Genomic DNA, 12,042 nt, shown 5'->3' with positions numbered 1-12,042 from the left:
GCCTGTGGTCTTTTGGGAGGAGGTCCGTGTGCCAGGAAAAGCATATGAGCTCTGACAGGGTGCCCCTTTGGGCTCTTTGAGTGAGGGCCCTCATCAGTATGATTCTACCTTAAGAGGTTGACAGAATTGGAAATAATGTATGCAACATGCTGACACTGACATGTTGCTCTCTCTCATTCTAAAGCTACCTTTTTTCTTTTTTTTTCATTAAAAAAAATTTTTTTGGGGCGCCTGGGTGGCGCAGTCGGTTAAGCGTCCGACTTCAGCCAGGTCACGATCTCGCAGTCCGTGAGTTCGAGCCCCGCGTCGGGCTCTGGGCTGATGGCTCAGAGCCTGGAGCCTGTTTCCGATTCTGTGTCTCCCTCTCTCTGCCCCTCCCCCGTTCATGCTCTGTCTCTCTCTGTCCCAAAAATAAATAAACGTTGAAAAAAAAAAAAAAATTAAAAAAAAAAAATTTTTTTTTAATGTTTATTTATTTTTGAGAGAGGGACAGAATGTGAGCGGGGAGGGGGCAGAGAGAGGGAGACACAGAATCCAAAGCAGGCTCCAGGCTCTGAGCTGTCAGCACAGAGCCCAATGCGGGGCTCGAACCCCCAACCAAGAGATCATGACCTGAGCCGAAGTCGGATGCTTAACCAACTGAGCCACCCAGGTGCCCCTAAAGCTACCTTTTTTCAAACCCCTAATTCTAATATACCAAATGAAGGGAGGGCTACTACAGTGCTTCACCCAGAGGCTGAGCCCACAAGCACCCATTTGATTAGCATTTCACAAAGCACTTGCACATTCTCACTTGGACCCCAAAACTCTGGTATTAAGGCAATTTTAAAGAGAATGTGACTTGCTCAAGGTCATGAAGTAGGTAAGGAAGGCCTAGATGAACCCCAGGTATGGGCCCAAGAGCTCTTTCCTTTATTCATGCTGACCATCTATTTCTTTCACTCCTGGGAGTGAAAAGATTTCTATATAAATGGCTTGATTTCTATATAAATGGGCACTGGGAAGGACTTTGGGTCTACTACGCATTAAGGCCTCTGCTTAACTGAGATGCAACATCTGGCTCCAATGATGAAAACACCTCAATCTCCTTTCACTTACTGTAAGCTCCCACCTCTTCTTTTTGTGGTCCTGATGCAAAGCTGTAGAGTGGACTTGTGCTTTATACTTTCAATGCTTAACAAAATCCCTTCTGAACTCAGGGCAAAGGGCCAGTGCATCTAGTGGATTATTCCCTGTGCCCATCTCTGTGTAGCCCTGGCTCCTACAAGGGAGAGGCCAGGCCAGCCAGACTCTTGCATTTTATTGATGTCAGTGGTTCATTTTCCTTTGGTTCACTGATTCAACAATAAACTATTTGGCTAGTCACCATATGCCATCGGCCCTTGGACATAAGGGGCATTAACACTATGAACTCACATACTTCCAGGGAAAATGGACAAAGGAGCCCACAGATGAATCCAGAAGCAAATATGCTGGGGTCTTGCCAGTTGTGAACTGTCTGTGGTAATTCAGGCAAGGTGGTCTTGGTCACTTTCAGGAACTCAAGAAGAGTAGGGCATTCTAAGAACACAGCTGAGAACAGGAGGCAGCGGGCAGCAGGCAGCAGTTGACTAATCTCAATACCACTTTACTCACAGGTCTCTGAAACTTATAGATGGGGAAAAAAAAATCAGCCTTGAAAAGGTGTATTTGGAATTGGAAAACTGCAGAGCACAATGTAGACTGGAGGTCAACTCTGAGCGAATGAATTTTTGAGTTGTGAGAAATAGAGCTCAGTTCATTTTTAAAAACGATGCACCCCAAATTGAGTCTATCTCCTTAAGGCAACATGGAGTGGGCAGTTGCAATGAGCTGGAGTCTTTCAAGAAAGGGTAACTACAGTACCTTACACAAGAAAAACATCTGCAGGGGGACTGCAAAAGACAATGGTTTTCATCTCTGACCAATTAATTGGAAAGATCAGCGGTTAGGACATGTACTGACCTGGCCACAGGAATGCACTTGTAATGGGGTTTATTCCTACATTTCCTTTATCACTCAGTCGATTAGAAGTATTATTTTAAACAGTTTCCTGTTACTGCTCAGTTTAAGAAACATTGACCTTCCAACTGGAGCTTTTTTTTTTTTTTTAGTTTATTTATTTATTTTTAAGAGTATGCATGGGAGGGGTAGAGAGGGAGAGATTCCCAGACAGGCCCCATGCTGTCAGCACAGAGCCTGACGCAGGGCTTAATCCCACGAACTGAGATCATAAACTGCACTGAAAGCAAGAGTTAGATGCTTAAAACTGACTCAGCCACCCCCCCACCCCCAGAACCCTTTTAACGAGCACTGTTTACTAGTGAGCTACTCCTTACATAACTACTTTTCTACAAAAGCTCCTCAGGGAATTCTGTCAGGTCCTCCAGGTGCATGCTAATTTATTTTGGTGGTTGTTCATTTATTTTTGAAGTAAAGAGAGACAGAGTGTGAGTAGGGGAGGGGCAGAGAGAGAGGGAGACACAGAATCCGAAATGGGCTCCAGGCTCTGAACTGTCAGCGCAGATCCTGACATGGGGCTTGAACTCACAGACCACGAGATCATGACCTGAGCTGAAGTCGGTTGCTTAACCAAGTGAACCACCCAGGAGCCCCAGGTGGATGCTTATTTAATACTGAGACTACAAAGTAAATAAAGACATGTTGAGACAATTGTGTTCTTTTGCAAAATGCGTATGTTCAACACGTATATACTGTACCTAATTTATAATCTTCAAAACCACATCTTAAAAGGTCACTTAAAAGACGCCACATTCTGGGAGAAAATCACTTTATTCTAATTAATTCACAATGTCACAAAAGCTGGTTTAAGGAGGCATACGAACATCTGCCCAGCTCCAAACTCAAAACTATCTCACAATGTACTTCTATGCAGTAAGAACACCTGTTTTCATTCCAATTCTGAAGAAAGCTGTATTTAATGATAGAGGAGAGGTTTAACTGGTGGTTTTACACTTTATTTCTTCACTATCAGTTATATTTTTATGCTAAATTAACTTGGTCATGGGAGATGATTTTCCATATCTTCAACTTGAACTTCTTGATTAGGCTAATCCTGCAAACAGAAAAGGTAAGTTAGAACAATAGCTGTACCTTCTTAGCAAAGCAGAAGCCCTCCAAATGATAAAAAGAGGGATAAAAGCCCAAGGTTATCAGTTCATGCCTGAAAATGAAAATAAGCATTTTAATAGATGGTGAATTCTTAGGTTGATAGGAGGAAATTATGTAAAAACAACTTCACTGTCAACATTCTAGACAGCCCAAATATCAGAGTTGCACTGAGGGATTTAAAAAACTCTTCTCTCTCAAATCAGGTGTGGGGAATGCCAACAACACATGAGTCTTTATGTCCATTCTTGGACTTCGGTGAAAATGGAATGTAATTTTCTATTCACAGCTTTATGGCTAGATCACTCACATCCTATAACCAGAACAAGATCTGACACACTAATCTATACCCACTTATGGAAGAATGAGATTCAGAACATAACTGGTAAAAGCTTATGACTAGAAACCTCTGGACTAGTCCTTTGTTGGAAGAGTTAGATTATTTTTAGAATAATGTAAACCAAATCTCCTCTAACTTGTCAGATTAATTTATTAAACACAGACTCCCAAAGTTCTCTAGGGTCCAGGAGTACCATGCTGTGAACTGAGCAGATGCAGTTTTTTTTTTCAATATATGAAATTTATTGTCAAATTGGTTTCCATACAACACCCAGTGCTCATCCCAAAAGGTGCCCTCCTCAATACCATCACCCACCCTCCCCTCCCCGAGCAGATGCAGTTCTAATCACAGATTGATGCATCACCTACCATTTGCAAATCTGCACTGTTTCAGCACCTCGCTGAAACCTTCACAAAGCTTAAGGTCACCCTGATTCTGGGCACACTCCAGGAACTGTTTCATCTCATAGTGGCAGAGGCCAAACTGCTGCTGGTATGCTGGCTGGGTTCCCTGAGGCTCCTGCAAAGGCATAACATTCAGGACCATTGAGAAAGGAAATTAGATCTAGACCTGAACAAAGAACAGTATCTAATGTCTTTGAGGTCAGCTGGGGAACCATAACTAGAACCAGAATGCAAATTCAAGTGTCCATCTAATAACAATGAAAGTGAAAAACTTTAAGGCAGAAAGCAAATGGGATTTAACAAAATTCCAGTTATAATCAGAAAGATTCAAGAACAAACATGCAAATAAAGTGAAATGGTTATGTGCCTACCTAAATACCAGTGGGGGGGGGGGGGGTTCAGTGAAAAGTTTCATGAATGACAAAGTGGAACTATTACAGAAAAATAGATGGATGAGTGTCAAATATACCAGAAACACAACAGAGTATACATTCAAGCCCATCAGAGGAGAAAATTCACATACTTCAAAAAAGAGGGGCAGTGGGCAAATAACAGATAAAAGATCAGAAAACAGCACAGAGCTATTAAAGAGATTTTTAAATACTTAACTAAGATGGAGACTGAATTAGGTAAGAGTCACCAAGACAAATTCCTTAAAATAAGGGGAAAATGGCTGTTTTTCAGTGGATCAGGTTGAACTGCTATTCTACTCCCTGGGAACAAATACAATTTGTACAGTACTTGATGCTGCTGGCCTAAGGCACTAACTCAGCTGCCAATGTGGCTTTTGATAACCCGTTTTCTGTTAACAGCACTGGTTTTTCTCATAATATACCACTGGAAAACAAAATGCATAAAATCCTACCTGGTAAGTGATGTCAGGCCTTGAAGGCTCAGCATTACTTCCTCCACCGAAGCCCCCAGTGATGGCATGACCTAGCGTGTGCCCGACGGCAGAGCCCACAGCCACGCCAGCTGCAGTGGTTGCCATCTGGGCCATCAGACCTGGCTGCCGGGGTGCAGCAGCAGGTGAGCCAACAGCAGATGGTGGAGCTGCTGCCGGCGGCTGAGTGGCTGGCGCAGGTCTGGGTGCAGCTCTCATCTGAGGTGCCCGGCTGTGAAAGAAAAGAACACAAAGTATGAAGTTCACACTTCCTACCAGGTTTCAAATCGTCAGCTTAAAGAAACTGTACCTTGACCCTTGAACAACACACGTTTGAACTTGTGCGTCCACTTATATGTGGATTTTTTCTGATAACTACAGTGTAGTACTGCATGATTTCTTAGTAACATTTTTTCTCTAGCTTACTTTATTGTAAGATTACAGTATTATAATATACATAGCACACAAAATACATGTTAATGTTAATCAACTGTTTATATTTTTGGTGAGGCTTCCAGTCAACAGTAGGCTAACAGAAGTTAGGTTATTGGGGAGTCCAAATTTATTCACAGATTTAACTGTACTGGAGGTAAGTGCCCCTAAACCATACATTGTTCAAAAGTCAAATGTAAATGAAAATAAACTTCAGGATCTTCATTTTTAATTCTTAAATACAAATACTCTATGCAAACCAGAAAACTTTACGGAACACAATTCCCAGAACTATTCACATCATTTTGTCTCTTTAACCTTTTAAGGTTATAATCACCAAGTATAAACTATCTTTGCCTGCTTTTTGCATTTCTATGTATTCGTATACCCTAGAGTAGCTTTACAGAACACAGTTATTCCAATACCTCATAAAAATCATAAAATATTAAGAGTTTAAAAGGTCCTTAGAGAATTCACCCACTCAGATACTAGGGTTAAGTATCATTGTAGGTGCTGGGAATCGACCTGTTAAAAGACAAAAACCTCTGCCTTCATGACACTATTGAGGGCTCAATTAAGGAAAATATGTCATGTAGTATTAGGTAAAAAATATTAAGAGAGGGAGAACATGTGGGACTTGGCAATTTTAGGACAGTCAAGTGAGGTTAAGTGTAACTGAGTTGGTATCATCTTAGTAAACATATGCAAATAGTCATATGGGGGAAATAATACAATCTAATTCCTTCATTTCAGATTAGGAAATCGAAGACCAGTAAATAGGAGTGACTTGCCTGAACTGTTACACCAAAATTTCAATTGTATCCCATCCCGTAGGACATTGAGATGCTTTCAGCATTTTCACTAACATGTCCTGCATTGCTTTAAAAATCTTCACATGTTATATTCCCTCTGCACATTTTTAGATAGTTTCCTTGGGAGCTCTTCAACCAAATAAGGCTAGGTCAGAAAAGCTAATGACTTTGCTTCCAATCAGGTGGCATCTGGCATCACTTTACAAAAATGCGGTTTTCTGTCCTTTGGGGAGAAGCTTCTTTCCATTAAGTGAACTGCTTCCCTACACTCCTAGCATCCTGTGTGAACACAATCCACCTTACTGCTGGAAAGCAATGTGGTACTGTGCTAAACGTCCTAAACTGGCCACTGGAAAACTCTGGTCAGACCTGGCTTTCCTACTTACTGGTAGCATAACCTTGGACAAGTCACTTATTCTGAGTCTCCAGTTTCCTGATTTCTGTAAAACAGAAATAACATCTATCCCTAAGGTTATTGGTGTTAAGGTTAAAGTATAACTGGCAGTACATCTTAAAAGTATTTTATGAACTGAGCCTTGGTGGCTCAGTCAATTAAGCGGCCGACACTAACTTCTGCTCAGGTCATGATTTCAGTGGTGGCATTAAGCCCCATCAGGCTCTGCGCTGGCAGCACAGAGCCTACTTGGGATTCTCTCTCTCCCTCTCACTGCGCCTGCCCTGCTCGCTCTCTCTCAAAATAAATAAACTTAAAAAAAAATTTAAAGTATTTTATGAACTAAAAAACATCATGTACGTGTGAGGCTTTAGGAACTACGTCCCTGACTGGGCTGAGTCCCTGGAACGCTCATTGCTGGTGCTCAAAGATTATCCAGTTTATTGAAATGAGATCATTTTCCTGATTTTACTACCTTTCTCCAACACTGGTTTTTGTTTTTTGTTTTTTTCTGCTACTTTTAAAGTTTCAGCCGGTTTACACTTACAAATATCCACTTCTTTGGAGGACTTGCCCATTTTAACTTAAAATGAGCTTTAGGCGCACTTGGCTGGCTCAGTCGGAAGAGCGGGTAATTCTTGATATCCGGGATCCTGAGTTCGAGTCCCATGTTGGGTGTAGAGATTATTTAAACAAACTCAAAATACTTTTCAAATGAGCTCTACAGTATTTTAAGTAATAACTCACGGACACTCGAAATTAGAAAGTTTGCCACTAACGGGATACCTAGCCAAAGCCCATTGACAACCAGCTTGCGGCGGGTGGAGACGCACCAAGGCCGCCGCATTTACAGCGGCCTCCACGAGCCTCCGCCAGCCTCCACCAGGCGGCGGCGAGGCCTACTGCGGCCTCCGTGTGCGTCACGGCGCCGGCAAGGCCCCAGACCACCCCCCAGGTGGTCTCACCTGGCCGGAGGGGCCATGCGGGAGGTACGGCTCCGGCTTCCACGCGGCATGGCAACTGCAGGGCGGCTCGGCGTCTAGAAACGTAAGACTCTGCGGAGACCCCGGCGGCTTCTGCGAGCTGATGAGCGGAAAACGGGGGGCGGGCTTGGCCTCCGCGCGCGACCAATCAGTGCCCAGGCAGAGGCCTCTCGATCGCCGACGTCTCCGCGTGCCCTGAAGGTCACTGGAAGAGCAGGACGTCATGGCGGCGCGTCGTCGTACGCGGTTAACGTCATGAGCTCCGCCCCAGGTTCATTTAGGAGACCGGAAGTGCCTGAGGTTACTCTGCAAGTGTACTTCCAGCTTGGTGCTAGTCTGAGCCGCTGTTTGCTTTGTAGGGTATGAGGACCGTCGCACTTCTTTCAAATATATGGTAGACAGATCCAGCCTTGAGAGCGAGGCAGATTATCTGGCGTTCTGCAACTGGACCTTAGGCAAATTAACTTTTCTCAGCATTAAGGTTATTTATTTGGGTATTTTTTTGAGGCACAGTGCGGGCACACAATGTGAACTGAACGAAGGAAACTGAAAACTTGAGGCAACACCGACAAAGCTGAGTTTATTCTATTTGTATTTCTTTTCTTTGTGGACTCAGGCAACAAGATCAGATCGTAATAATGCCTTACATTTATGTATTACTATATAGTTTCAGACCCTTTTCATTACGTCATAAAACTTGTGCCCATAATTGGGATAGTATTCATTCACTATTAATAAAAATGTTCTGAATGATTTCCAAGTGCTAGCTAGGTTCTACAGATAAGATACAGCACCAAATAAAACAAGACTCTACCTTCGTGGAATTTAAAGTTTGAGGAGAGACAGAAACATCTACATAAATCAGGTAGTGGTGATATGAAGCCAAAGTATGGTGAGATGGGGAGCTAGAGGTTGGAGAGGGTAGGAACTCTTGGAAGAGTTAGTATTTGAATAGACTGCTTGAGGAAGCAGGGAAACAAACAAAATGTTTATCAAGGGTAATGGCATTCCAGGTAGAGGGAACAGCAATTGCGAAGGCCCCACGGTTGTATGTTTTAGTGATTGTCGATGTGACATACTTATAACAGTAACGTTTTAGGGCCTCTGCAGTAGTGGAAAAGTTGGTTAGTGGTATTTCAAGGACGGCTTCATGGGAAGGTCCTTGGGATGGGATGGGATTTATGGAGCAGAAAAGGAAAGGTGGACCCTCCATTTCTGCTAGGATGTCAAACAGAAAATTTCCCCTTCCACCAGAGGTTAGTAGTTTCTCCAGTAAAAGCACATTGTTTCCAGTAACAGCAGAATGTTTGTGGAACCGAAGGGTAAATAATGCAGTAACCTTTCATGAAAAAGTTTTATTTTCATAGAACTATAATGAAAGCTTTACAAATGATATGACATTGTACTTGACTTTGGATAATTCATAAGCAGAGACAGAGTAAAGGAGCCCTATATAAAGGACATCCTAGCAGAAGAGCTTGAATAAGCATAATTTTGGACAATTAAGACAGGTATCCAGAACAGAGACAATTTTAATCATACCTGGCTAAGTTGTTAATTCTTACATTGAGGAGAGAATATTAGGTATTTGTACAAGGTTATTTTGTAATAGTAAAGGATTGGAAACAACCTAAATTCTTGTCAGTATAATACTGATTTTTAAAAAAGGCACATCACACAATATGCAGCTATAAAAAGGAATAAAAAAGGGGCGCCTGGGTGGCGCAGTCGGTTGAGCGTCCGACTTCAGCCAGGTCACGATCTCGCGGTCCGTGAGTTCGAGCCCCGCGTCAGGCTCTGGGCTGATGGCTCAGAGCCTGGAGCCTGTTTCCGATTCTGTGTCTCCCTCTCTCTCTGCCCCTCCCCCGTTCATGCTCTGTCTCTCTCTGTCCCAAAAATAAATAAATGTTGAAAAAAAAAATTAAAAAAAAAAAAAAAAGGAATAAAAAAGCCTCTCTGTTATTACTAGTACGAAAGATACCAAGAGAAACTGTCAAGAGAAAAAAAGCAAGAGGCAGAATTGAATGTACTGTGCTGTGTAACATGGAGAGAAAAGACTATTAATATGCACAAACTATCTGCAGCTGTTAACACTGCTAACACTAAACACTGTTAGTTGCCTTCAGGAAGTAGGACTGGGTGGCTGTAGCACAAGGTGGGACTTTTACTGAAAACATTTCCTATGTTTTGGATTCTGAAACAGTTAATATATTACCTCTACTCAAAAACAGATTAAGAACATGTAAAAATTAAAATAAAAACAGGAATTGAAAAAAAATTTCAGAATTCTGCTACATATCATTTGTAGTTGGCCAGGATAAATATGCTGAAGTTCCCTCTTCAATAAAATGTATGTAACAACTTCTCATTCCATAGTGATTTCAGTCATTCTCAACAAATTCACAGTGATCAAAATTTGAACAAAGAACTCTTGCAGGCATTGTTACAGATATTTGATACTGACATTTGGATGAATGGACTCCTAATGACTACAATAAAATTTTACCCAAATTAGGCTGTAGATACCAGAAGTTTTAAAATTATGCAGATCTGTTCCAGAAATTCCACAGAAATCCAGGAATTCAAGAAACACTCATGAATGTGGAAAGAAATTAGCTATAAAGATGTTTATTTAACAAATTCCATAAAGTAGGGAAAACTAATAAGTATCCTACAATACAGAAATAAAGTTATGATATATACACATGAAATGCTATGCAGCTATTTAAAGTATGAAAGAATATCTGACATGAAAAGTATCTTCATAGTGTATCAAGGGAAAGAACAATTACAAAGTAGTATACATAGTAGGTTTATATTGAGAAAGTTCATGTATTTTTAAAGGCTGGAGTTATGTACACTCAAGTAGTGATGTTATCCACTGGGTAGTGATTTCCTTTTTTTTGTTTGTTTGGTCATATTTTCCAATTTGTCTAAAATGAACATCCTTAAACTAATTAAACATACCATGGTGGTTTAAAATACATCCACAGATTCTTAGACACTCCCTTCAAAAAGTGGAGCCTAATTACTCTCCAACCTCATGACCCTAAGCTAGAACCCCCTTGTTAGCCACTTCTGAATTCTGCAATCCCAGAAACTGAGATATGTTGCTTTAAGTCACTAAGTTTTTGAGTAATTACACAGCAATAGGTAACTAATACACAATTTCTACAGTTACTATATTTAAACTGTAGAGGTTCTAGTATCTAAGGTGAGCAAAATCTAGTTAGAACATCTAATAGAGTGTTGCTTTAACATGGCTTGTGTCTGTCTGGGTATGCTGTACTTTACAGCAAGAATTGTGTAGGAACTGAGATGTTTAAGACATTAAGGTCCTTACACTCTAAATGTAGTTTTTCCTTTGGCTAACAAAGACATATGATTACAGTGCCTTGCACATACCAGACAAAAAAAAGAATGAACCAGTTACTGAATTTTTAACTGTTGATCTAAAAATACAAAATACTATATAAACAAGTGGTTAGGAGGTTAAGTGGTTATGAAGTTCTAAGGATTTCAAAGGAATGGCTATTCACTGTGGATGAAAGATTCAGGGAGAAAGTGGCACTTAAAATTAAGTACAGGTGGAATTTGTTTTAGAAAGATTAAAATTACAAAGGGGAAAAGGGCATGGTAAGTAGGACAGCACAGATTGAAATAAAGCAGAATCAAATATGGAGGACAGAAGATCTGTGTCAAGATCCAGAGTATGTTTTTGGAAGTTGTGGTACAAAATTTAAGAAAATCCAAGAGATGACTTCCAGGACAATATAAGGAATCTAGGCTTTTTATCCTACAGGATTAGAGCAGTCATTGAGGGTTTTTATATATTTAAAATGGTCTTTGGAGGGGTGCCTGGGTGGCTCAGTCGGTTGGGTGTCCGACTTCAGCTCTAGTCATGATCTCAGTCTGTGAGTTCGAGCCCTGCATCGGGCTCTGTGCTGACAGCTCAGAGCCTGGAGCCTCCTTCAGATTCTATGTCTCCCTCTCTCTCTGCCCCTCCCCCACTCATGCTCTGTCTCAGAAATATTTAAAAATTTTTTTTTGAAAATAAATAAAATGGTCTTTGGAAGATTAATCTGCATATGGTGCGTGAGACACAGCAGAATAGGGGTAAGGAAAAAAAAATCGAAGGCTAAGACGGTGACAATGGGAATACTACTAATGATGTGAGTGCCATGCTCACTCAGGCAGCACATATACAACAATCATGTGAGTGCCTTTGTATACCAGGCACTAAGAGCTTTACATGTATTATTTTATTTACACCTCACAAAAACTATTTCTTAAAGTTTATTTATTTAGAGACAGGAAAGGGAACATGGGGGAGGGGCAGACAGAGAGCATCCCAAGCAGTGACACTGCAGAGACCAACACAGGCCCAAACCCATGAATCATGAGATCATGACCTGAGCCAAAACCAAAAGTCAGACGCTTAACCCATCGAGCCACCCAGGCACCCCACACCTCACAAGAACTCTTTAAGTAAGTACTGTTTTATCCCCATCTTGTGGATAAGGAAACAGATACTTGGAGTTTAAGCAATTTGCCCAAGTTCACACAGGTGTTTGACTCCAAAGCCAGAATTCCTATTACAGCACACCATCTGGAGACATTTTAAAAGAATGAACGTAGTGAATGAAA

At 41.3% G+C, this 12,042-nt stretch overlaps 1 protein-coding gene across 1 annotated transcript; it reads right to left on the bottom strand.

Moving 5' to 3' along the window:
- Window positions 1-2,792: 2,792 nt before the first annotated feature.
- CHCHD2 (coiled-coil-helix-coiled-coil-helix domain containing 2) lies at window positions 2,793-7,536 on the bottom strand. The gene is made up of 4 exons (XM_025923218.2): window positions 7,378-7,536; window positions 4,757-5,006; window positions 3,856-4,006; window positions 2,793-3,094 (listed from the first exon to the last, which is right to left on the bottom strand). The coding sequence occupies exons 1-4, from the start codon at window positions 7,425-7,427 to the stop codon at window positions 3,084-3,086; spliced, it is 462 nt and encodes a 153-aa protein (XP_025779003.2). The 5' UTR covers window positions 7,428-7,536; the 3' UTR covers window positions 2,793-3,083.
- Window positions 7,537-12,042: the final 4,506 nt, after the last annotated feature.

Source organism: Puma concolor, chromosome E3 (genome assembly GCF_028749965.1).
Source record: "Puma concolor isolate L17-30 chromosome E3, mPumCon1.1.hap2, whole genome shotgun sequence".
In the NCBI taxonomy this organism is placed as follows: domain Eukaryota; kingdom Metazoa; phylum Chordata; class Mammalia; order Carnivora; family Felidae; genus Puma; species Puma concolor.
Note: the sequence above shows the minus strand (reverse complement) of the source record. Positions and strands in the feature narration are given on the sequence as shown.